At 41.9% G+C, this 26,636-nt stretch overlaps 1 protein-coding gene across 1 annotated transcript in view; it reads left to right on the forward strand.

The window, feature by feature from the left end:
• The first annotated feature begins 4,851 nt into the window (after positions 1-4,851).
• The window catches only part of LOC127572680 (choline transporter-like protein 1), a 70,953-nt gene continuing 49,168 nt past the window's right edge, over positions 4,852-26,636 (forward strand). Inside the window, exon 1 of the mRNA XM_052020190.1 lies at positions 4,852-5,076. Coding sequence (XP_051876150.1) covers positions 5,053-5,076 — 24 coding nt within the window. The 5' untranslated portion in view covers positions 4,852-5,052. The remainder of the gene's footprint in view (positions 5,077-26,636) is intronic.

Here is a 26,636-nt window from a genome sequence, read left to right on the forward strand (position 1 = left end):
CTGAATGAATGCAGTGGAGGAGAGGCATCAATCTGTAATTCCATGCAATTTCACACTTTTACATCATGGGGTGCAGTGTCCATTTTGGGCACATTAGTTGATTGTGGTGTAACATGGGCACTGCAAATGCATGTCTTGGGCCTGACAGTGGATGTGTTTAAAGGCAAGACTCCATGTCAGTGGAACAGGTAACCTCTGACTCATAATAGTGTCAAAACTGGTCTCAGACTTCAATTTGGGACCTGCTGCAGTGGGAGGCCCCCATCATCCATTGGTTGCCATTGTAGAAATACACCACAGTGAATGTTGAAAGGTGGGAGAGAGGTTCTGAGTGAGGAATGATTGTGGGGTTGGGGGGGGGTGGAGAATAGAGGAAGAATTGTCTTGGTAGATAGAGGAATGCAGGGGTGTGTGGGAGGAAAATGTGGGAAAATGGGATTGAGGTAGGATGTAGCCATTGTGCAAGTCAGTCAGGGAGGGGAGATGGTCGGTGTGGGAGGGAATGGGCATGAGTGCTGGCACAAATAAATCCTTTTCTGTGTGATGTACCATGCTTGGAAAACTAAAATCATAATAAACCAAAACAAATAGAAAATTAGGTAAACCAAAAACAAAAGACTGCAGATGCTGGAAATCACATTCATGAAAGCACATCAATCTGAAACTTTAACTCCGTCCACAGACATTGCTGAGCATTTTCAGCGTACAGGCGAACCCCATGTTACAGGGGACTTGTGTTCCTAGAAAACATTCCATATCACAATTTTCCGTAACGTGAACCCGCATCATCGATACATGTATCGGGAAACGCGAGATGAAAAAATAGCTTTGTGTTTATTTATTTAGAGTTAGGATAAGGGTTCTTTTTCACATGAATTTCATAAGATCGAATTTTTATTCCATATCTCAGATTTTTTGGTAGGGATTTGTGAATTCCGTAAGGGTGAATTTCCATTACCCGAACAGCCATTATGTGGAGTAGCCTGTATTTAGTTTTCTGGGAAATTAGATAAGATTATCCCCATCATGTTTCCCAGACACTTCTGTCCTTATGCTGCTGACTGTTAAATGAAGATAACTTTGCTTTCATTGTTCTGCCTGGTGAAGAGAAAAAAAATAGCAAGAGTAGCCATTCAGCCCTCACTCTTTCATTCAGTCAGAAGATCTTCTACCTCGACTATACTTCATTACACTACTCCCATGTCACTAGATTTCAATACAGCCCAAAAACATTTATGAAGCTTTGTGTTCCAGTGAAGGATTCCCAATTGGCTCCTTAGTTTCTAATTGTCGAAATCACATGTCCATTTTTTGTACTCTTATGTAACAGTAGCATAGTGGAGCAGGTTTGATTCTAACCCCGGTTATGTGGAGCAAAAAACAAGCTGCTGGAGGAATTCAGTGGGTCAAACAGCATCTGTGGAGGCATAGAACATTACAGCACAGTACAGGCCCTTCAGCCCACAATGTTGTGCTGACATTTTATCCTGCTCCAAGATCTATCTAACCCTTCCCTCCCACATAGCCCCCTATTTTTCTATCATTCATGTGTCTATCTAAGAGTCTCTTAAATGTCCCTAATGTATCTGCCCCCACAACCTCTGCTGGCAGTGCGTTCCACGCACCCACCACTCTCTGTGTAAAAAAAATTTACACCTGACATCCCCCTTATACCTTCCTCCAATCACCTTAAAATTATGTCCCCTAGTGTTAGCCATTGTCGCCCTGGGAAAAATTCTCTGACTGTCCACTTGATCTATGCCTCTTATCATCTTGTACACCTCTATCAAGTCACCTCTCATCCTCCTTCTCTCCAAAGAGAAAAGTCCTAGTTCACTCAACCTATCCTCATAAGACATGCTCTCCAATCCAGGCAACATCCTAGTAAACCTCCTCTGCGCCCTCTCTAAAGCTTCCACATCCTTCCTATAATGAGGCGACCAGAGCTGAACAGAAAACTCCAAGTGTGGTCTGACCCGAGTTCTATAGAGCTGCAACATCACCTCACGGCTCTTCACAGGGATAGTCAACATTTCAGGTTGAGGCCCTGCATCAGGACGTTGCCTCCACAGATAATGCCTAACCTGCTGAGTTCCTTCAGCAGCTTGTTTTTTAACTCTAGATCCCAGCATCAGCAGTCTCTGCAACAGTTTGGTCCAGCTTCCTCCCATGTGACAAAGCCCATGCTGGTTGGTAGGTTAATGGAAGTCTAAAAAATTGCAGATGCTGGAAATCTGAAATAAAAACAGAAAATGCTGCAAACACTCACTGGGTCTGGCGGTATCATTCCACGGGTGTTGCTGGTCTGCCCGCTGGTAGGTTAAACAGCTGCTGTAAATTTCCCCCCAGTATAGGTATGTGGTAAAAGAATAAGATGGGAGTTAATGGTCTTGTGTGAGAGAGAATAACAGGGAAATAAGAAGAGACGGAATAGGACTGATGAAATAGCTTGGCTGGGAGCTGGCACAGACCTGATGGGCCAAATAGCCTCCTCTTCTGTCATAGTAAGTAAAAAACATCCTGGCAAGTTTCCTGGTTCAAGTCGCACTCCACTTGCAATACCGAGGGATGGCTCCTCTGTGAGTTTTGCTGATGTTCTGATGAAGCACTGAACCTGATCTGTTCTCTTGGGTGCTTAAACAAGATCTCATGGCACTCTTTCCCAGTAGGAGCTGGGAAGTTATCCCCAATGCATTGATGTACCCGGGAGTTCTCCAAGGATGAGCTCCGGCAATTTCAGAAAGGGAGAGATAACACAAGTCATTTAAACTGGGGACCACCATTGGTCTGTCTGTGTGAACTGCTGGTCGGTGTCATTGTGGATTTGGCTCAGGCTGGTTCCCTCAAAATCCCGAGAGTTGCCTGCATAATTAAAATCAGTGATCTAAAAACATGTAAAATGTAAGAAATAGGAGTACGAATAAGCTATTTGTCTCCCTGAGCCTGTTCCATTATTCAACAAGATCACGACAGTGATGCAGTAGGGAGAAAGAATCTTGGCAGATTGTGATGTAGAGTTAGAATTGGTTTCGGTAAAGTTAAGAAAACATTAGTGGGAATTGTTTATAGGCCTCTGAACAGTAGTTGTGATGAGGAAACTGGAAGTGTGTGTAACAGGGGTAATACAGTAGTCATGGGAAATGGGGCAATTCAAATTAGTACTGGAATATGGAATAAATTTCTCAATCAGTATGTTGAAAGATAGCGAGGGAAAAGGCTATTTTAGACTCAGTACTCTGTAACGAGCAAGGACCAGTTAAGAATCATGTTGTAAACTGGCCTCAAGGAATGAGTGACCATAATATGATAGAAATTTACATTGTTTGCAAGGGACGTAGCTCAATCTGACAGGAGGTCTTTCAAGCTAATTAAAGAAAACTATGAAGGTGTAAGGGGCAGGTTGGTTGGGGTAGATTGGGAAACTACATTAAAGGTTTGGCAGTAGACTGCCAATGGCTGATGCTTAAAGAAATAATTCCTGATTTGCAATTAAAGTACATTCCTCTGAGGCAACGGGAGAAGTCTTCTCCGTGGATTGTCACCTTGTTGTGGTGGAGAAGCTTGAGGGATAGCCACGACGACGACAGGAGAAGTAGTCCAACCATGAGTTATGGGAGAAATTGAAGATAGTATTAAATCTAAGTAAAAAGTTTATGAAGTTGCCAAAAGCTACAAAAGGCATAAGGATTAGGAGCATTTTAGAATTCAGCAAAGTAGGACCAAGAAAATGATACAGAAAAGGAAAATAGGATAGTTGAATAAACTAGCAAGAAACATGAAAAACAGATGATGAGAGCTTCTACTGGTATGCAAAAAGTGAGAGCCATTGTGGATCCCTTACAGAAGAAATAGAAGAATCTATAACAGGGAATAGGAAAATGACAGAAGAACCAAACAAAAGGTTTGTATCTGTCTTCAAAGACAGAGGTACAAAAAACTTCTCAGAAATACTGGGGAACCAGGGGATCAGTGCAAACGAGAAAGCAAAAAAAAAGTATTAGTAAGGAAATACTACCAGAAAAGTTTGTGGGCCTGGACACTTATAAGTCCCAGTGACCTGATGAATTACATGATATACTTTTCAAAGAGATGGGTTTGGAAATATTGTATGCTCTGATTAACATCTGCTAAAATGCTATAGATTCTGAAATGGTCCCTGCCAGGTTGGATGGAAATAAATGTGACCCTTCTTTATAAGAAAGAAGGGAAATAGATCTGTTACAAAAACCGCCGGAGGAATTTAGCACGTCAGGCAGCATCTGTGAAGGCAGAGGGATGGTCAACGTTTCGGGTTGAGAACCTGCATCAGGACTCCAAAGAGACATATTAGCCTGATACTGGTAGTTGGAAAAGTATTGGAATCTGCAATAAAGGATGTGACAGTACGACACTTAATCATAAAAATATGATCAATTAAAGTCAACATGGTTTATGAAACAGAAATCATGTTTGACTAATCTACTGGCGTTTGGATCTGCTCTCTCCAGGGCCTTTTATAATCACAGCGCCATTAACTGCCTCCTGTATCTGCTTCTTAACTTTCAGTGTTTCATGTTCAAGGTCACCGGCCTCTCTGCACAATACTCAGTATTTCTGTTCTTTTCTTCCCCAAGGGAAGTGGGTAACAGTTCAACAAAAACATCACCGACAGCAGATTATCCAGTCAACGTCCTCGGGAATGGGGAGTGGTTAGAGGGTGACACCAGGAAAGGGGGGAATGGTTAGAGTGTGACACCGGTGGAGGGGAGGGGGAGTGGTTAGAGTGTGACACCGATGGAGGGGTGGGGGAGTGGTTAGAGTGTGACACCGGTGGAGGGGGAGTGGTTTGAGGTTGACACCAGTGGAGGGGAGGGGGAGTGGTTAGTGTGTGACACCGGTGGAGGGGGAGGAGGAGTGGTTTGAGGTTGACACCGGTGGAGGGGAGGGGGAGTGGTTAGAGGGTGAGAGCGGCCACCCCCTCCCTGAGCGCTGTGTGCGGCAGCGGGAGGAGCCGGGATCAGCGGCGGCTCTGGTCCTGTCCTCGGGCTCTGGTCTGTGGGTCCCGGTCCGGTGATGGGTTGCTGCGGCTGCGAGGAGGTGAGAGAGAGAGTGTGTTGTATGTTTCTACTCTTATGCTTGCATTTTGTTTAATATCTGAAGCCCATTCCTTTACATCCTCGATACGTTTCCTTTTGTTTAACAATCCGGGTGATAATGTACCAGGGGCAGCTTTGGAAAGCTTTAATTTCACTTGTCAGGCACCTGCATTGACTAAGAACCCCCCCCCCCCTCCTCCCCCGAGCCTTTAATTACAGAGGAGATAAATGCGTCTCCGTGTGGATTATACTTATGTGATTTCATCTCCATTTGTGGTTTTCACTTACACTTTGGGCCCGTAATGATTTCATTCCACTTAATTTGTGGGCGGTTGTTTTCTCTGGATGTGCTGCCTTTTCTCAAAGTCTAATTAAATTCAGTGAAGTTATAACTTAAAAAAAACGAAGGCAAAATTCTTCAGTATTACTTTATAAATGCATGTGTTCTGATTTATTCAAAGAATGGGCTGTTGCTTCAGAAACTCACCAAAACAAATAGAGCTTAATACCTGATGGTGTAAGGGTTGGTTTTGTTGAGAGTGATTTGAATAGTGTGTTTCATTGGATAAAAAGGGCATTTCATTTTGATTTTGCCAGCAAAAGGCATATAGAGGCCATTGTGTTGGAGAGGCGCTATTGGAAAGAACGAGGATGCCAGGTTTATTATGTAAGCTATGTATACTTGAGTTTTGTTTAAATGTTCGTATTGTTCTTTCTCTTATGCATGCATCAACGATTATACAAGGCTCATTGGTTGATCAATGAGAATGGCATTCTTTGATTCAATGAAGTTAGCTTTTAGGCTTTTTTTATTTCTGGCTGATTTATAGTGTGAGTTTTGTATTTGTGGAAGAAGTTTTGTGGTAAAGCTACTGAATAGAAAGCTGATTTATTATTGCATTTGCACACTCATTAGTATGGTGAGGTGTGATGAGCACTCAGAATTGCAGCTTTAACATGTAGGCAGACATTGTGTACTTCTAAAAACCACCATTTTAAAATGGTACTTAAGGTATGCTATTTGTGAAGTAGATTCTGAGTGCAGCATTTTTTAAATTGTCATTTTAACTAAAACAAAAACTGCAGGAAATGCGCAGCAGGTCATACAGCATCTATGGAAAAAGAAACGGTTAACATTTCAGATCTGAGACCCTTCCTCAGACTAAGATAAAACAAATTAGTTGCTGTAGCAGAAAAGATGGGAGAGATTGGTGGAACAAAGGGGATACCTCTGGTAAGGTGAGACCAAGTGAGTTAATATTACTGACAGAAGGAAACAAAGTTACCTAACGTTGGAGAATTCAGCATTACGTCCAGAAGATTTCGATGTGCCCTGATGAAAGATGAGGTGTTGCTCTTTAAGCTTGCATTTTGCCTTGCTTTTCCTATCTTCAGTTCTGAAGAAGGGTCCTGACCTGAAACATTGACCACCTGTTTTTCTCCACGGATGCTGCCTGGCCTGCTGAGTTCCTCCAGCATCATGTTATTCATCTAGATTCCAGCATCTGCAGTCCTTTGTTTCTCTTGCCTCACTTTAACACTGTAGGGAGCCAAAGACAGGTTGGAGTGAAAGTCAGATGAGGGAATTAAAATGGCAGGAGTTCAGGGGCACTCGTGCCAACTGAGCGCAGGTGTTCCACAAAGTGATCACCCAATCTGCATTTAGTTTCTCCAATAGAGAGGAGAACTCATTATGAACACCACACTGCTTCACCTAGAAAGACTGTTTGGTGGGAAGAAGTGAAAGGATAGTTTTACTTCTCCTGTGGTTGCAGGGAAAAGTGCCATAAGATGGGGCCTGGTTGGTGGGGATTGAAGAGCAGAGCACAGGGTCGTGAAGCTAATGATCCTTTTGAAATGCTGGAAGGGGAAGGAATTATTTGTCTGGTGGTGGAATCTTGTTGGGGCTGGTGGAAGTCGCAAAGAATGATCTGTTGAATGCAGAGATTGGTGGAATGGAAGATGAGAAATGGGGGACTCTGTTTTTGCTCCATCCAGGAGGAAAGGGTGTGGGTGCAGAGATGTGGGGAATAGATAAGATGTTGTCAATGATTCTGTTATGGTAGAGGATAAGCATTGCTTTGGGTAGAAGGAAGATCTTTTTGAACTCCTCCCTAGCAGAGGAAATATTGCAGTGATGGTCCCAGAACAATTTGCTAATCTATCTGATTTGTTCAAAACATAACTGTAATACTTTGTGTTTTATAATAATGTTCTCCATCCCATTTCAAAATATGTTAACTGAGAAGTGAGTAAGCATACTGATTTAAAAATCTGGATCAACTGGGGAAAGCAGATTTTGACAATTCTAACCTCTCTTCCTGTCTTCTTTCTTTTCCCTCGACATACCCACCCCCCCCCCCAAAAAAAACATACAATCTCTGTTCTATAGAACCATAAAATAATACAGCACGATACAGGCCCTTCGGCCCACCATGTTGTGCCGCCCTTCAAACCACGCCTAAGACTATCTAACCCCTTTCTCCCACATATCCCTCTATCTTAAGTTCCTCCATATGCCTATCTAACATTCTCTCGAACTTGATCAACGTCTCAGCCTCCACCACCACCCCAGGCAGTGCATTCTATGCACCAACCACTCCCTGGGTGAAAAACCTCCCTCTGACATCTCCCTTGAACTTCCCACCCATTACCTGAAAGCCATGCCCTCTTGCATTGAGCATTGGTGCCCTGCGAAAGAGGTGCTGGCTGTCCACTCTTATCTATTCCTCTTAATATCTTGTATACCTCTATCATGTCTTCCCTCATCCTCCTCCTCCAATGAGTAAAGCCCTAACTCCTTTAGTCTCTCCTCATAATCCATACTCTCTAATCCAGGCAGCACCCTGGTAAGTCTCCTTCCCAATGCTTCCACATCCTTCCTATAATGAGGCGACCAGGACTTGACACAGTACTCTAAGTGTGGTCTAACCAGAGTTTTGTAAAGCTGTATCATTACTTTGTGGCCCTTAAACTCGATCCCATGACTTATGAAAGCTAACATCCCATAAACTCGATCCCATGACTTATGAAAGCTAACATCCCATAAACTTTCTTAACTACCTTACCTACCTGTGAGGTGATTTTCAGTGATCTGTGGATATGAACCCCCAGATCCCTCTGCTCCTCTACACTGCCCAGAATCCTGCCATTTACCTTGTACTCCGCCTTGGAGTTTGTCCTTCCAAAGTGTACTACCTCACTTCTCCGGATTGAACTCCATCTGCCACTTGTCAGCCCAGCTCTGCATCCTATCAATATCCCTCTGTAAGCTTCGACAGCCCTCCACACTATCCACAACACCACCGACCTTTGTGTCATCTGTAAACTTGCTAACCCACCCTTCCAGCCCTTCATCTAAGTCATTAATAAATATCACAAAAAGTAGAGGCCCCCGGAACTGATCCCTGTGGGACACCACTAGTCACAGCCCTCCAATCCGAATGCACTCCCTCCACCACAACCCTCTGCTTTCTACAAGCAAGCCAATTCTGAATCCACACTGCCGAGCCTCCCTGGATCCCTTGGCCTCTGACCTTCTGAAGAAGCCTACCGTGCAGAACCTTGTCAAATGCCTTACTAAAATCCATGTAGGCCACATCCACTGCACTACCCTCATCAATCTTCCTGGTCACCTCCTCAAAGAACCCCATCAGGCTTGTGAGGCAAGATCTTCCCTTCACAAATCCATGCTGGCTGTCCCTAATCAGTCCATAATTCTCTAAATGCTCATAGATCCTTTCTCTTAGAATCCTTTCTAACAGCTTACCCACCACAGACATAAGACTCACTGGTCTGTAATTCCCTGAACTATCCCTACAACCTTTTTTGAATAAGGGGACAACATTCGCCATCCTCCAGCACCATCCCCATGGACAACAAGGAGTCGAAGATGCTAACCAACGGTTCAGCAATCGCCTCCCTTGCCTCATGAAACAGCCTGGGGAATATTCCGTCAGGCCCTGGGGACTTATCTGCCCTAATATTTTCTAACAACTCCAACACATCCTCTTGATATCTACATACTCTAGAATATTACCCTTACCAACACTGTCCTCAGCGTCATCAAGACCCGTCTCCTTGGTGAATACTGAAGAGAAGTATTCATTGAGAATCTCACCCACTTCCACAGCTTCCAGGCACATCCTCCCACCTTTGTCTTTAATTGGACCTACCTTTACTCTAGCCATCCTTCTGCTCTTCACATACGAGAAAAAAGCCTTGGGATTCTCCTTAACCCTACTTGCCAAAGCCTTTTCATGCCCCCTTCTCGCTGTCCTCAGCCCTTTCTTAAGTTCCTTCCTTGCTACTCTATATTCCTCACGAGCCCTGTCTGATCCTTGCTGCTTACACCTTATGTATGCTGCTGCCTTTTTCCTAACTAGTTGTTCCACCTCTCTCATCACCCATGGTTCCTTCACCCTGCCATTGCCTCACGGGGACAAATTTATCCCTAACATCCTGCAAGAGATCCCCGAACACCGACCATATCTCCATAGTACATTTCCCTTCAAAAATGTCATCCTAATTTACACTCCCAAGTCCTCGCCTTATAGCCTCATATTTTGCCTTTCCCCAATTAAATATCTTCCCGTCCTCTTTGCTCCTATCCCTGTCCATGACAATTCTAAAGGTTATGGAGCAATGGTCACTGTCCCCCAAATGCTCACCCACTGATAGATCTGTCACCTATCCCTGTTCATTACCTAAAACTAGATCTAATATGGCATTCCCTCTAGTTGGTCTGTCAACATACTGTGTCAGGAATCCATCCTGGACACATTAACAAACTCTGCCCTGTCTAAACCTTTGGCACTAAGTAGGTGCCAATCAATATTTGGAAAGTTGAAGTCTCCCATTATAATAACCCTGTTATTTTCACATCTTTCCAAAAACTGCCTCCCTATCTGCTCTTCAGTATCCCTACTGCTCCCAGGAGGGTAACTGCTCCTTTCTTGTTCCTAACTGCCACCCATATTGACTCTATGGAGGATCCTTCTACATTATCTACATCATCTATCTAATCTGCTCCTTTGTACTTTCCTCCTCTCACCTTAAATGCATGCTCTCTTGTATTAGACACTTCAAGCCTGGGAAAAGGATACCAGCTAGTTACTCTAATCATCATCTATCTACATCATTATCTAATCTGATCAACGCAAGGTTACTCCGATAGAATTTGATAGTTTATAACGAGATCACTTGATCCATTGATGGGAAAAAGTCCCATCATGTAATCAGAGTGCACTTTTAACAGTCCTTGTATGTTTACTTGCATTTTATCTTATGAGTAAAAGAGTTCTTTTTGAAACTTTCTTCAGCTTAAATTTATTTTCTACTATTGAAGAGTGAGGATGTACATAGAACATAGAACAGGACAGGCCCTTTGGTCCACAATGTTGTGCCTAACTAATTAAACCAATGACTCCTAACTAATCTAATCCCTTTTCCCTGCATACTGTCCATATCCCTCCTTTCTCTCCATACTCATGTGCCTAAGAGTCTTTTAAATGCTCCTCTGCTATCTGCCTCCACCACCACCCCTGGCAGTGCATTCCAGGCCCCCGCCACTCTCTGTGTATTTAAAAAAAACTTGCCTTGCACATCTCTTCCTTTGTACTTTCCCCCTCTCACCTTAAATGCATGCTCTCTTGTACTAGACACTTCAATCCTGGGAAAAGCATACCAGCTGTTTACTCTATCTATGCCTTGCATACTTTTATAAACTTCTATCAGATCTCCCCTCAGCCTCCATTGCTCCAGTGAAAACAGCCCTAGCTTGTCCAACCTCTGTTCACAGCACATGTTCTCCGAACCAGGCAGCATCCTGGTAAACATCCTCTGCACCTTCTCCAAAGCCTTCCTATGAAGAGGTGACCAGAATTGAACATAATACTCTAAATGTGGCCTAACCAGAGCCTTAAAGTTGTAACTTAACTTCCTGGCTCTTGAACTCAGTTCTTTGACTAATGAAGGCAAGCATGCCATATGCCTTCTTTACCACCCTATCAAACTGTATAGCCATTTTTAGGGAGCCATGTACCTGGACCCCAAGAACCCTCTGTTCATCAATGCCGATAAGGATCCTGCCAGTAACTGTGTACCCTCCCTTTATGTTGGATCTCCCAAACTGTAGCACCTCACACTTGCTCCATCTGCCACTTCTCTACTCATATCTGCAACTGATCTATATCCCACTATATCCTTTGGAAATCTTCAATGCAATCTACAACACCACCAATCTTTGTTGTCTGCAACCTTACTCACCCACCCTACCACAGATGTACAACAAACAGCAGAGGTCCTAGTACAGATCCCTGTGGAACACCACTAGTCACAGACCTCCATTCAGAATAAGGCCCATCCACCACTACCCTCTGTTTTCTGTGGGCAAGCCAATTTTGGATTCAATCAGCCAAGTCATCATGGATCCCATGCGTCCTAATCTTCTGGATGAGCTGACCCTGCAGGACCTTGTTGAATGCCTTACTAAAATCCATGTCTGCAACATCCCTGCTCTACCTTCAATCCCCTTCGCTGCCACCTTGTAAAATGCAATTAGATTAGTCAGACATGACCTGCTCTGCATAAAGCCATCCTTAATTACACCACACTTCTCCAAATCCTCATAAATGCTATCCCTAAGAATCCCCTCCATTCCCCATCACTGACATGAGACTCACCAGTCTATCATAAGATCACAAGACAAAGGAGCAGAAGTAGGCCATTTGGCCCATCGAGTCTGCTGCAAAGAAAAGAAAGGGAAAAAGAAAAAAGAAATGAGAAATGGGGGAGAAAAGTCTGCTCCAAGAGCTAAAGGAAAAAAAAGTTATTCCTTTCTAGCCCCAATTTCCGGTCTTATCACCATATCCCTTGATACCTTGACTAATTAGATGACTATCTATCTTCTCTTTAAACGCCCCCAATGATTGGGCCTCCACTGCTATACCTGGCAAAGAATTCAAAAAATTCACTACCCTCTGGCTAAAGCAATTTCTCCTCAACTCTGTTTTAAACCTGTACCCTCTAATTCTAAGATTGTGCCCTCTGGTCCTGGACTCACCCACCAAGGGAAACAGCTTGGCCACATCTACTCTTTTTTTAAAATTTTTAAGTTTTATTTACAGCGTGGTAACAGGCCCTTCTGGCCCAACGAGTCTGCGCCGCCTATTTTAAACCCAAACTAACCTACCCGTACGTCTTTGCAATGTGGGAGGAAACTGGAGCACCTGGAGGAAACCCACACAGACATGGGAGAACATACAAACTCCTTACAGACAGCGACAGGAATCGAACCCCGATCGCTGGCGCTGTAATAGCGTCGCGCTAACCACTACGCTACTGTGCCGTCCAGTCCTTTCAACATTCTAAATGTTTCTATGAGGTCCCCTCTCATTCTTCTGTACTCCAGTGCGTACAGTCCAAGAGCCGACAAACGCTCATCATATGTAAGCCCTTTTCCAGGAATCATCCTCGTAAATCTCCTCTGAACCCTCTCCAACATCAGCACATCCTTTCTAAGATATGGGGCCCAAAACTGCACACAGTATTCCAAATGAGGCCTCACCAGTGCCCCATAGAGCCTCACCAACACCTCCCTACTTTTATACACTATACCTCTCGAAATGAATGCCAACATAGCCTTCGCTTTCCTTACTGCCGATCCGACCTGGTGGTTAACCTTTAGGGTATCCTGCACGAGTACCCCCAAGTCCCTTTACTTCTGTACTTTGAATTTTCTCCCCTTCTAGATAATAATCTGCCCATTTATTTCTGTTTCCAAAGTGTACAATGGCACATTTCTCAACATTGAATCTCATCTGCCATTTCCTTGCCCATTCTCCTAAACTATCTAGGTCTCTCTGCAACCTTCCTGTCTCCTCAATGCTCCCTACTCCTCCACCTATCTTGGTGTCATCTGCAAACTTAGCCACAAAACCACTTACTCCATCATCCAAATCGTTAATGTACAAAGTAAGAAGAAGTGGTCCGAACACCGACCCTTGCGGAACACCACTAGTAACTGATAGCCAACTAGAACAGGATCCTTTTATTCCTACCCTTTGCTTTCTGCCTACCAGCCAATGCTCCACCTATTCCAATATCCTACCTGTAATTCCATGAGCTCTCATCTTATTAATCAGCCTCTTGTGCGGCACCTTGTTGAAGGCCTTTTGAAAGTCTAAATACACAACATCTACAGCTTCTCCCTTATCCACCCTACCTGAGATTTCCTCAAAAAACTCTAATAGGTTGGTCAGGCAGGATCTTCCCTTCACGAAACCATGCTGGCTTGGACCTATCTTGCCTTGCACCTCTAGGTATTCCATAACCTCATCCTTGAGGATCGATTCTAATAACTTTCCCACCACTGATGTCAGACTAATAGGTCTGTAATTTCCTTTATGCTGCCTCCCACCTTTCTTAAACAGCGGAACTACATTTGCGACCCTCCAGTCCTCCGGAACCATGCCAGGGTCCATCGATTCCTGGAAAATTATCACCAGTGCTTCTGCAATCTCTAAAGCCACCTCCTTCAGAACCCAGGGATGCACCTCATCCGGTCTGGGAGACTTATCTGTATTTAGTCCATTTAGCTTTCCAAGCACCTTCTCTCTAGTAATCTTAACTGAACTCAGTTCCATTCCTTGAGACCCCTGACTATCTGGTATATTGCTGATGTCCTCCACAGTGAAGACCGATGCAAAATACTCATTTAATTCCTCTGCCATCTCTTTATCATCCATTATAATTTCTCCTGCACTGTTATCGATTGGTCCTATATCAACCAGTGTCTCTGTTTTACTCTTCATATATTTAAAAAAAAAACTCTTAGTATCCTTTCGAATGTTATCTGCCAACTTCCTTTCATAATTCATCTTTTCTTTCCTAATGACCTTCTTAGTTTCTTTCTGCAGGTTTTTAAAAGTTTCCCAGTCTTCTGTTTTCCCACTAATTCTTACTTCCTTGTATGCCCTCCCTTTTGCTCTTATTTTAGCCTTAACCTCTCTCATTATCCATATTTGTGCTTTTTTTCCATTCAAAACCTTTTTTATCCTTGGAATATATCTATCCTGCATTTTCCTTATTTCTTGTAGAAATTCTATCCATTTCTGCTCTGCCGTCCCTCCAGCTAGCTTACTCTTCCAATCAATTTGGGCCAGCTCTTCTCTCATGCCACTGTAATTTCCTTTGTTCCACTGAAATATTGATACACCAGTTATCAGCTTCTCAAATTTGAAACGGAACTCAATCATATTGTGATCACTAGTTCCCAATGGTTCCTTTACCTTTAGTTCCCTAATCACCTCCAGTTCGTTACACAGCACCCAATCCAAAACAGCCGATCCCCTGGTGGGCTCATCAACAAGTTTCTCCAAAAAGCCGTCCCATAGACATTCTACAAACTCTCTCCCTGAGATCTACTGCCTTGCTGGATTTCCCAATCCACCATCATGTTAAAATCCCCCATAATTATCTTAATTTTGTCACTCTGACATGCTTTTTCTATTTCTAACTGACTGCTATTAGGGAGCCTATATCTAACTGCTATTATTGCCCTTTTACCCTTGCTATTTCTTAGCTCCACCCATAAGGATTTTTATAAGGATATTGATTTTATATCATTACTAACCATCAGGGCCACACCACCCCCTCTGCCTACCCACCTATCCTTCCTATACACTGTGTACCCCTGGACATTCAGTTCCTAATCACATCCGTCATAAAGCCATGACTTGGTGATTGCCACAATGTCGTATTTATTAATCTGTAGTTGTGCCACTAGGTCAACTACTTTATTCCTAATGCTACATGCATTTAAATATAGTACATTTAGGCCGGTATCTGCTACTGATTTTGTTGTACATCTATTGTTCAGCAAATTATCCTGACTTTTCACCTGCCTGTCCTTCTTACCATCCTCACTGCACACTATCTTGGACTTGTTTCTATAAACCTCCTCCTCTACCCTAACATCTTGTATCCTAATATCCTGGTTTCCATCCCCCTGCCAGATTAGTTTAAACCCTCCCCAACAACGAAATTAAATATTCCCACTAGGATATTGGACCCCTTGGAGTTTAGGTGTAACCCATCCTTAGTGAATAGGTCATACCTCCCCCAAAAAAGGTCCCAATGATCCAGAAATTTGAAGCCCTGCCCCAGTCACTCAGCTATGCATTCATCTTGTGATGTGGATTTGCCTGAAAACAATTCTTCCCAATTAACTCTCCCTAGCTCCTGTCTGATGCCCTCACAATTTACCCTTTCCTCAATTTAATGCTTTCTTAATAATTTAATTTTATTTACAGCATGGTAACAGGCCCTTACGGCCCAACGAGTCCGCGCCGCCCATTTTTTTAAAGCCCAAATTGACCTACCCGTACGTCTTTGGAATGTGGGAGGAAATCGGAGCACCCGGAGGAAACCCACGCAGACACGGGGAGAAAGTACAAACTCCTTACAGACAGCAACGGGAATCGAACCCCGATCGCTGATGCTGTAATAGTGTCACGCTAACCACTACGCTACCGTGCTGCCCTGCAAGCTCCACACTTATCCTTATTTATAGCTGTCTTAAATCTTGAGGAGTTGTGATCACTGTTTCCCGAGTGTTTACTTGCCAGGCTCATTTCCCCAGTACAAGATCAAGTACAACCTCCCCTCTCATTAGACTATTCACATACTGCTTCAAGAAACCCTCCTGGACACACCTAACAAATTCTGCCCCATTCTAAACCTTTTGCATTAAGGAGTTCCCAGTCTATGTTGGGGAAGTTGAAGTCACCCACAATGATAACCTTGTTGTCCTTGCTCCTTTCCATAATCTGTCTGCATATCTGTTTCTCAATATCCCAGTGGCTATTTGGGGTTCTATAGTATAAACCCATCAGATTGATGGCACCTTTCTTATTTTTGAGTCCTACCCATGTAAATTCAGTCAACGAGCCCCTCTGAGTGCAGCTGTGATATTGTCCCTGACAAATAACGCAACCCCTCCCCTCCTTTTCTCTTCTAAAACATCAAAACTCTACACAGGTCAGAAGTGAGGAAGCCACCAGAAAAACTGATGATAGAGACGGAGTTAGCAGTGCAAATCTCTGACTGTTTTGATTGCCACTAATTCCAACTGGCAAAAGCACTGCACAAGTGACCTCATTGCTTCAAATGTTTTGTAGTTGGTTTGAGATGCAATTTTGAAGTTTGATTGACTAGAAAAATCTGCATTAGGAAACAGTCCAAATGCATTTTATTTAGAGGTTGACAGCTTTAAATTGAAACTGATCGAAAATAGATTTCTCAGAGTCCTTTTGGATGGGGAAGTGTAAAAACAATTAAGATCACTTGATTGCATCTTAATTTTTTCCTGTTCGTTAGTTGGATTGTTATGCTGCATGTGTAATACTTTATTTTCCTGTAGATGCTTATATTATCTTCCATGTGGCCACTCCCCTATCCCTTTTTCCATTTGTTTTCTTCTCATAACATGGTCTTCTGATCTCTTGTCCTTTTTCCACACTGCACTTGACATGCTGCAGAAAATATTTTGTTCCCTTGCCTCACTGGATAATTTTTTAAAGAATGCCATTACAAGTGATTGAGTGGATAGGGAGAAACTGATGATTGTGAGACTTCTGCAGTGAGAAATGTATTGCAGTGTGAAAGATAGGATAAAAGAGGAAAGCATGAATAAAGTGAAGAGTTAGTAGTATGTGTAAGGCACTTTACAAGAGCATTCTTAGTTATTCCATTGTTAGTATAGAGATTGTACAGGTGGTCAGGATTGAAGTGGTGAAAACTGACTGTGTTGCAAAAGGAGATTGCAGAGGTGGGAAGGGCAAAGCCATAAAGGGATTTGAGAACATAATTGGGCACATTAGTATGTAGTCAGCAAGCACTGGATGATGGGTGAATGAATTTTAATGCAAGTTAGGATGTGGGAAGCAGAGTTTTGGATGATCTCAAGGTTACGTTGGGTGAGGTTGGCCAGAAGACCATTAGGATAAGGTCAACTAAACCACTGGATAAGGTTGAATAAACCACTGGCCTCAATTATTGTGCATTGTGAGGTATAAGATTTCTGTTAAAGATGTGTTCCTCTTCACACTAAGGAATGCCATCAGAAGTAGTGCTTGTGATGCTTAATTTGGATACTTCTCGCAGCCCTGCACCGTACCCCACCAGAGCCTTTCAAAACCCTTAAGCTTCTCAATTATAATTAGTCAACCTTGTTTCTCATTCTGATTCTTATGTTATTTATTTCCATTATCTTGGATTGTTCATCTACTTGTTCTCCACTTCACCATTTCTTCATTATTCATTATTCCATTTTAATGCCACTCTTAAAGAAAAATAAGCATTTCACAACTTTAAGATATTTCAAAGTTCTTCACAACTAATGAAGTCAGCAATACTGTGCTACAAAATGATGTGTAAAGAATGTTCTCTTTCATGCAGTTTTCATGACATTGAGGATGCCAAACGAATGCAAGTTTTTGGAAGGTTCTGATGGTTTAAAATGCATAACTTAAATTAAGTATCTTATTGCAGTATTTCCAGTTTGAATTTCCAGATGTCTTTTCATCAAGTCCCACGTGGCTAAAGAATAAACTCCATATGTTTGCATTGTTTCCCTTGCAATAAACATTTATATTTTGTTAGTTGTAACGTTTACTGTACATGCACACTCGCATTCTGCAAATCATGCACTCGTTCACTCAGATCCATTGTATATTATACTCCATTTGCCAGATCCTTTGCTCGCTCACACAACCTAGTTATCTGCCTTTGTAGCCTCATGTCCATTTCACAACTTATTTTTATCTTTTAATTTGTATTATTTTAATTTATTTCTTCCTCCCCCCCCCCCCCCCAACACTTCTGCACCTTCCTTCACCAAAGGCCTATTCTAAAACCTAATGACTATTCTTAAGCATTGAGCAAAGACCAAGCCAAGAGTTGTGGATTTTCCTGCTTAGTGTATCCTTCATCTTTCTTGCACATCATTTTTGTACACTTGAGTCCACACTTTGGCTCTCAAAGTAATCAATTTATGTTCTTCCTTTAAACAAAACTAATTGTGAATTTAGAAAAAAAACAAAATTGCCTGGATAGGTCTCGTACTGAGTTATAGATGCTTTGACAATGTGAATTACAAATAATTTTGATGGTTAGAATTAAAATGTACCTGGTTTCCATTTGTGTAGTTCACCCCACAACTGCACTCTCTGGTTAATTAACTTCCAAAAAAAAAGATTTCTAAAGGTGTTCTCCTATGACATAGTCTTTGTGTTAAGGAATTACTCACTGCACTTTTGTACTGTCTGGAGTAATTTGAGAACTTAATCTTGATAATTTCTCCTACATTTCAATAGGTTAAAGAAACAAAAATAAAATCATTGTTATTCCAGGTTATTTTAAGAGGTGGTGGGATTCAGAAGGAAATGGAGAAGAAATAACTATTGGGCAATAGAGACACTACTGGGAAGGGGATAGGTACTTGAGGGGCCAAAATAACTTGGTTGATTATGTCAATGTGGTTTAACGTCTGCAGGTGGGGAGATATAGGAATCATTAACAAAATTAGAACATAGAACGCTATAGCACAGCACAGGCCCTTCAGCCCACAATGTTGTGCCGACATTATATCCTGTCTAACCCTTCCCTCCCACATAGCCACCTATTTTTCTATCATTCATGTGTCTATCTAAGAGTCTCTTAAATATCCCTAATGCATCTGCCCCCACAACCTCTGCAGGCAGTGCATTCCATGCACCCACCATTCTCTGTGTTTTTAAAAAAAAAACTTACCCCTGATATCCCCCTTATACCTTCCTCCAGTCACCTTAAAATTATGTCCTCTTGTGTTAGCCATTGTTGCACTGGGAAAAAGTCTCTGACTGTCCACTTGACTGATGCCTCTTATCATCTTGTACACCTCTATCAAGTCACCTCTCATCCTCCTTCTCTCCAAAGAGAAAAGCCCTAGCTCACTCAACTTATCCTCATAAGACATGCTCTCCAATCCAGCCAACATCCTGGTAAATCTCCTCTGCATCCTCCCTAAAGCTTCCATATCCTTCCTATAATGAGGCAACCAGAGCTGAACACAATACTCCAAGTGTGATCTGACTAGAGTTCTATAGAGCTGCAACCTCACCTCGCGGCTCTTGAACTCTCTACCCCGACTAATGAAGGCCAACACTCCATACACCTTCTTAACAACCCTATCGACCTGCGTGGCAACTTGAGGGATCTGTGGATGTGGACCCCAAAATCCCTCTGTTCCTCCACACTGCTAGGAGTTCTGGCCATTAACCTTGTATTCTGCCTTCAGTTAAGATTGGGGGGTGGGGAGGGGAAAAATTAAGAATAGTAAACATGGATTTTTGAAAGGAAAATCCACTCCAGACAAACTTGGGAGTTCTGAGAGTGTGGCAAATACGATGGAGAAGGGGTGGAAAGTGCAGAGGATGAGCTTCAAATGGATTTTTGACACAAGGCTATTGATGATTATGAAGATTTGAAGTTTTTATATTTGGATTAAGGTGGTTTGAATGGCGGAGATGGAATAAGTAAAGGTGGTTTATTAGAATGTCTTAATGTGTTTCTGAGGGGATTGTTCTGGGATTGCTTGTTTGTGTTGTATGACTGTATACCAGTGCTTTATACAAAAGGCCGGAGGAAATGGTTTACAGACTATTATAAATAGGAAATCAACTGATTACAAGGCAAAATTAAGATGATAAATTGGGCAAAAAAATGTTGGATAATTCAATGCTAGTAAATCTGGTAAAACAGACTGGTTAAAGAAAAAAGTTGTCAATCCAATGTCTGTTTTGAATGGGTAAAGTTTAGTAACCTGAGAGTCAAAAGGGATTTGAGCATTTTGATTCATACAAATTTTATTAGGACTGTCTCTAGTGGGTGAGGTGCTAAGTATTTTACAGAACAGAAGATTAGAAGATGAAAATTAAGATCCAATTGTGAATCTAAGCCACCTCACCCCCTAGTGGAGTATGCACATTGTGTTTGTGCACTGTTGAAAGGGTGTTTGAGAGGTTAAGGGCTGATACACTGGATACGGTCTAGTATGTGGTAATACAAAGAGGCTTGGAAAATACTACTGCTGGTTCCATGAAAACTGAAGAGCTACTAATAACTATGGGTGGGGCAAAATGAAAAAGACCGTTTCCAGGGTTTGAGGGCTCTAGAATGGAAGAATGTTGATTCAAGAGGAGTTGTAAATGGTTTAGGGTGGAGAACAGAAGAAGCCTTGAATGTTATTCTCATTATTAAGCCTCCAGAGAATGTTACTGGAATTGGTGGTTTGTCGTGTCATTTAAAAAAAAGATAAATGTGGAAATAGGAAAAAAGGTTTTGTGAAAAGTATGGGTGCATTGTATTAAATTTCCATTTGTATTGGATACTCCTCAGCAGTGACTGGTGGGGCCAAGAAGTCCTTTTGTTTATTATCTTGTTTTGATTATGTAAGTTGTAGTCAAACTTTTGAGTCAGAGGATTTGGAATTAGTATACATACATCTTAAAACAACGGAACTTGATGTTGTCCAGGACAAGGCAGCCTATTTGATTGGTACCCCATCCACCACCCTAAATATTTATTTTCTCCACCACTGCTGCATGGTGGCTACAGTGCATCGATGATGCAGTTACACACATAGGCAACTCTGACAGCAACTCTCAAACTCTCAATCTCTGCTACCAAGTAGGACAAGAACTTCAGGTACACGGAAACTCCACCAACTGCAGGTTCCCTTCTAAGTGTCACACTATTTGATATCGAAATATATTGCTGTTCCTTTGTTGGGTCTAGAATCTGGAGTTGCCATCCCAAAAACACTGGGAGCATATTGACCAGAAGGACCGCAGCGGTTCAATAAAGCTGCTCACCAACACTTCCCAGCTGATAAGGAATGGACAATAAATGCTGGCCTTGCCAGCAATGCCCAGATCCTGAAAAATGAATAAATGAACGTAGAAGATGATGTGTAATATTGCAAAGATAAGCATTTGGTGTTGGCAAATGAAATACAAATTTAAGTGACTGAAAATGATTCACTGTGGCAGCAACTGAAATTCTTAATTCCAATGAAAGGTCATTAATCTAAAACATTAGCTTTATTTCTTTCTTTGTAGACACTCCTTGACCTGCTGAGAATATCTAGCAATTTCTGTGTTTTAAGACTTAGTGTCTGTGATTTTTTTTTACTTTGTTTTGACATTCTGTAGATCTGTCCTAAAAAAAGTTTGTTAAAAGGACGAAGGGTTTGACCCGAAACGTCGACTGTCCAGTTCCCTCCATAGATGTTGCCCGACCCACTAAGTTCCTCCATTGCTTCATGTGTTGTTCCCGATTTCCAACATCTGCAGTCTCTTCTGTCTCTATTAAATAAAAGTGTGCCTTCTTTTTTTAAGAGTTTCAGTTCTAATAAGGAACTGAACCACGAATGAAAGGAAGCCTATAAAGTGAACTGGTATTGCTTCTAGTATCTAATATGACCTTCAGTGCCAGCAGGCAACCCAGGCACAGATAAGATGGCAGAAGAAAGGCAAAATGACCATTTCCACAGCCGCAACCCACCTGTACATGTGGATGGCCATATTAACTAGCCACGAGGAAGCCTTCTAACTGGTCTACATCATTACTGTACTATCCACACCAGGAGCTGTAAGAGATAAATGTGGTCATAAGAGAGTGTTGAATCTCTCATTGGACAAAATAACATTCAAATTATATCACATTTAAATGAAAGCTTGACTTCATTCTAAAGAGTATGTTTATACTCTGTAGTACTACGTACTGAAGGTAATAATCTCTGGATTGCTACCCGAGCCACATGCAAATTGGCACAAGGTTAATAAGATCAGAGAGTTAAATACGTGGCTGAAGGATTGTGGGAGAAGTGGGTTTGAATTTGTGGGACATTAGCACCAGTATTGGAGCAAGAGGGAGCTGTTCCAATGGGATGAGCGCCACCTGAACCATGCTGGGAGCAGGGTCCAGGCGAATCGCGTAACTGGGGCTGTGGTTAGGGCTTTAAACTAAATAGAGGGGTGGGTTCCAAAGATTGGAAAAGTATGGATAAAGTAAAAGGGAAGGAAAGTGCAGGAGACATTACTAAAGTCTCCAGAATAAAGAATAAGACAAAGTTTAGATCATTTAAAAACCAACAGAAGGCAACTAAAGCAATAAGGGGAGAAAAATAAAATATGTAGGTAAGCTAGCCAATAATATCAAAGAGGATACCAAAAGATTTTTCAGATATATAAAGAGTAAAAAAGAGGCAAAGTGAACATTGGACTGCTGGAAAATGATGCTGGAGAGGTAGTAATGGGGAACAAAGAAATGATGGATGGACTGAATAAGTATTTCGTGTCAGTCTTCACTGTGGAAGACACCAGCAACATGCCAGAAATTTGGGAGAGTCAGGGCAGAAGTGAATATAGTCGCTATTACTAAGGAGAAGGTGCTTGGGAAGCTGAAAGGTCTGAAGGTACAGTGGCATGCAAAAGTTTGGGCACCCCTGGTCAAAGTTTCTGTTACTGAGAATAGTTAAGTGAGTAGAAGCTGAACTGATCTCCAAAAGTCATAAAGTCAAAGATGAAACATTCTTTTCAACATTTTTAAGCAAGATTAGTGTATTATTTTTGTTTTGTACAATTTTAGAGTGATAAAAGGAAAGGAGCACCATGCAAAAGTTTGGGCACCCCAAAAGATTTGAGCTCTCATAACTTTCACCAAGGCCTCAGACCTTCATTAGCTTGTTAGGGCTATGACTTGTTCACAGTCATCGTTAAGAAAGGCCAGGTGATGCAAATTTCAAAGCTTTGTAAATGCCCTGACTCCTCAAACCTTGTCCCAACAATCAGCAGCCATGGGCTCCTCTAAGCAGCTGCCTAGCACTCTGAAAATTAAAATAAATGATGCCCACAAAGCAGGAGAAGGCTATAAGAAGATAGCAAAGCGTTTTTAGGTAGCCGTTTCCTCAGTCTGTAATGTAGTTAAGAAATGGCAGTTAACAGGACCTTCATGGAAGAGTCATCAGAAGAAAACCTTTCCTGCATCCTCACCACAAAATTCAGTGTCAGAAGTTTGCAAAGGAACATCTAAACAAGACTGATGCATTTTGGAAACAAGTCCTATGGACTGATGAAGTTAAAATAGAACTTTTTGGCCTCAATGAGCAAAGAGATGTTTGGAGAAAAAAGGTGCAGAATTTCATGAAAAGAACACCTTTCCAACTGTTAAGCACGGGGGTGGATCGATCATGCTTTGGGCTTGTGTTGCAGCCAGTGGCACAGGGAACATTCCTCTGGTAGAGGGAAGAATGAATTCAATTAAATACCAGCTAATGGAGTGGCTTCCTTAATTCATATGTTTTGGAAGTGTCAGAGTCTTAAGAAATATTGGACAGAGGTCTTTCATACTTTTTCTGTATTTTTCAAAATAAATTTTAAACTTAATCCTTTGACTGCACGATTTGGAATTGTTGGAGAAAAAGATATAACGTTGAAGGCTTCTGATTTACATATTCTGGCTTTTATTTCTCTTATAGCCAGGAGAGCTGTATTGCTAAAATGGAAGGAAGTTACTCCGCCTACTCATGCTCAATGGTTACGGGATGTTATGTTATATTTGAATGTAGAGAAGATTCACTGTTCAGTTTTTGAACCTAACCTAGACTTTCAAACCCTGTGGGGACCTTTTTTGAATTACTTTCAAAATCTCTAATTTGGGGACTACAATGCAGATATTGGCTGACATGGTTACATTTTTAAAAGTTTTTCCTTGTTGATTTTTCCATCTAACAGCTTCGGGTTTTGGTAGTGGGAGTAGATTTTTTTTATAATAAAATATTTTAATTTAGAGTATTGTAATCTAAGTACGATTTAATACAACGTATTTAGTAGTATTTTTATTTTCTTTCTTGATGCATGTAGTCTTTTTTTTCATGGATTCAATAAAAATATTGTAAAGAAAAGAAAATACCAGCAAATTCTGGAAGCAAACATCATACTGTATGTAAAAAAAAAGCTGAAGATGAAAAGAGGATGGCTTCTACAATAGAATAATGATCCTAAACACATCTCAAAATCCACAATGGACTACCTCAAGAGGCACAAGCTGAAGGTTTTGCCATGACCCTCACAGTCCCCCGACCTAAACATCATCAAAAATCTGTGGATAGACCAAAAGACCAAGACGGCCCAAGAATCTCACAGAACTAGAAGCCTTTTGCAAGGAAGAATGGGCAAATATCCCCCAAACAAGAATTGAAAGACTCTTAGCTGGCTACAGAAAGCATTTACAAGCTGTGATAATGCCAAAGTGGGTGTTACTAAGTATTGACCATGCAGGGTGCCCAGACTTTTGCTTCAGGCCCTTTTTCCTTTTTTGTTATTTTGAAACTGTAAAAGATGGAAATAAAAAAGTAATCTTAAAGATGACACATTTCTTTAATATTTTAACTTTATGCCTTTTGGAAATCAGGTCATCTTTTACTTGTTTAGCTATTCATAGTAACAGAAATTTTGACCAGTGGTGCCCAAACTTTTGCATGCCACTGTAGATAAGTCACCTGGACTGGTTGGACTACACCCTAGGGTCTGAAAGAGGTAGCTGAAGAGATTGTGGGGGCATTAGTAATGATCTTTTGGAATGTTTCTAGAGGACTGGAAAATTGCAAATGTCACTGCACTCTTTAAGAAGGGAGGGAGGGAAAAGACAGAACAGTTAGCCTGACTTCAGTGGTTGGCAAGATGTTAGAGTCCATTATTAAGGATGAGGTTTTGGGGTACTTGGAAGCACATGATAAAATAGACCAAAGTCAGCATGGTTTCCTTAAGGGGAGATCTTGCCCGACAAATCTGTTGGAATTCTTTGAGGAAGTAACAGGCAGGATAGACAAAGGAGAGTCAGTGGATGTTGTTTACTTGGATTTTCAGAAGGCCTTTGACGAGGTGCCATACATGAGGCTGCTAAACCAGATAGGAGCCCATGGTATTACAGGAAATGTTCGAGCATGAATAGAAGATTGGCTGACAGGCAGAATGCAAAGAGTGGGAATAAAGGGGGCCTTTTCTGGTTGGCTGCCGGTGACTAGTGGTGTTCTGCAGGGGTCAGTGTTGGGTCTGCTACTTTTCACGTTTTCTGTTAATGATCTGGATGATGGAATTGATGGCTTTGTGGCCAAGTTTGCAGATGATACAAAGATAGGTGGAGGGGCAGTAGTGTTGAGGAAGCAGGGGTCTGCAGAAGGACTTGGACAGGTTGGGAGAAAGGGTAAAGAAGTGACAGATGAAATGCAGTGTAGGGAAATGTATGGTCATGCACTTTGGTAGATGGAATGAAGGTGTAAATTATTTTCTAAACAGGGAGTGAATTCAGAAATCAGATGTGCAAAGGGACTTGGGAGTCCTAGTGCAGGATTCCCTGAAGATAAACTTGCAGGTGGAGTTGTTGGTAAGGAAGGCAAATGCAATGTTAGCATTCATTCAAGGAAGGATATGCTGGTGTTGGAGAGGGTCCAGAGGAGGTTTACAAGAATTATCCTGGGAATGAAAGGGTTAATGTATGAGGAGAGTTTGGTGTCTCTGGGCCTGTACTCGCTGGAGTTTAGAAGGATGAGGGGAGATCTCATTGAAACCTACCGAATATCGAAGGGCCTGGATAGAGTGGATGTGGAGAGGATGCTTCCAGTAGTTGGAGAATCTAGGACCAGAGGGCACAGCCTCAGAATAGAAGGGCATCCCTTTAGAACAGAGATGAAGAGGAATTCCTTTAGCCAGAGGGTGGTGAATCTGTAGAATTCATTGCCACAGGCAGCTGTGGAGGCCAAGTCATTGGGTATATTTGAAGCGGAGGTAGATAGGTTCTTGATTAGTAAGGGTGTCAAAGGTTACAGGGAGAAGGCAGGAGAATGGGTTTGAGAGGGAAAAATAAATCAGCCATGATAGAATGACAGAGCACACTCGATGGGCTGAATGGCCTAATTCTGCTCCTATGTCATATGATCTAAACAGCTAGGATCGGATGTGTCGAACAACTGTCATAGTGAAATTGAAAAAAATTCTAAGGGTCAGGATTAATCTGCTCTTGGAGAGGCATAGATTGATCAAGTATAGTTATCATGGCTTTATGGGGAGATCCTATCTGATCGAAATGTGAAACTAAGGAAATGCAATTGAAATAGACAACATGGACTTCAGTAGACCTTTATCAAGGTCCCATGTGGGAGACAAGTCCAAAAGGTAATATCCCATGGGTTCCAGGATAATTTGGCAAATTGAATCCGAAGTTGGCTTGGTGATGGGAGGGAGTTGATGCTGGTTGAGGATTGCAATTGAAAGTCTGTGGCCAGTGAAGTATGCCAGGGATCCTTGCTGTTTGTTATATACATTAATGATGTGAATGTTAGAGGTATGATTAGTAAAATTAGAGCTGACATGAAGATTGGTGGTGGTGTAAGTGCTGGACTACAGAACAACATTGAGTTGGTAAAATATACAGAGTAATGGCAGATGAAATTTAATCCTG

This window comes from Pristis pectinata, chromosome 7 (genome assembly GCF_009764475.1).
Source record: "Pristis pectinata isolate sPriPec2 chromosome 7, sPriPec2.1.pri, whole genome shotgun sequence".
In the NCBI taxonomy this organism is placed as follows: domain Eukaryota; kingdom Metazoa; phylum Chordata; class Chondrichthyes; order Rhinopristiformes; family Pristidae; genus Pristis; species Pristis pectinata.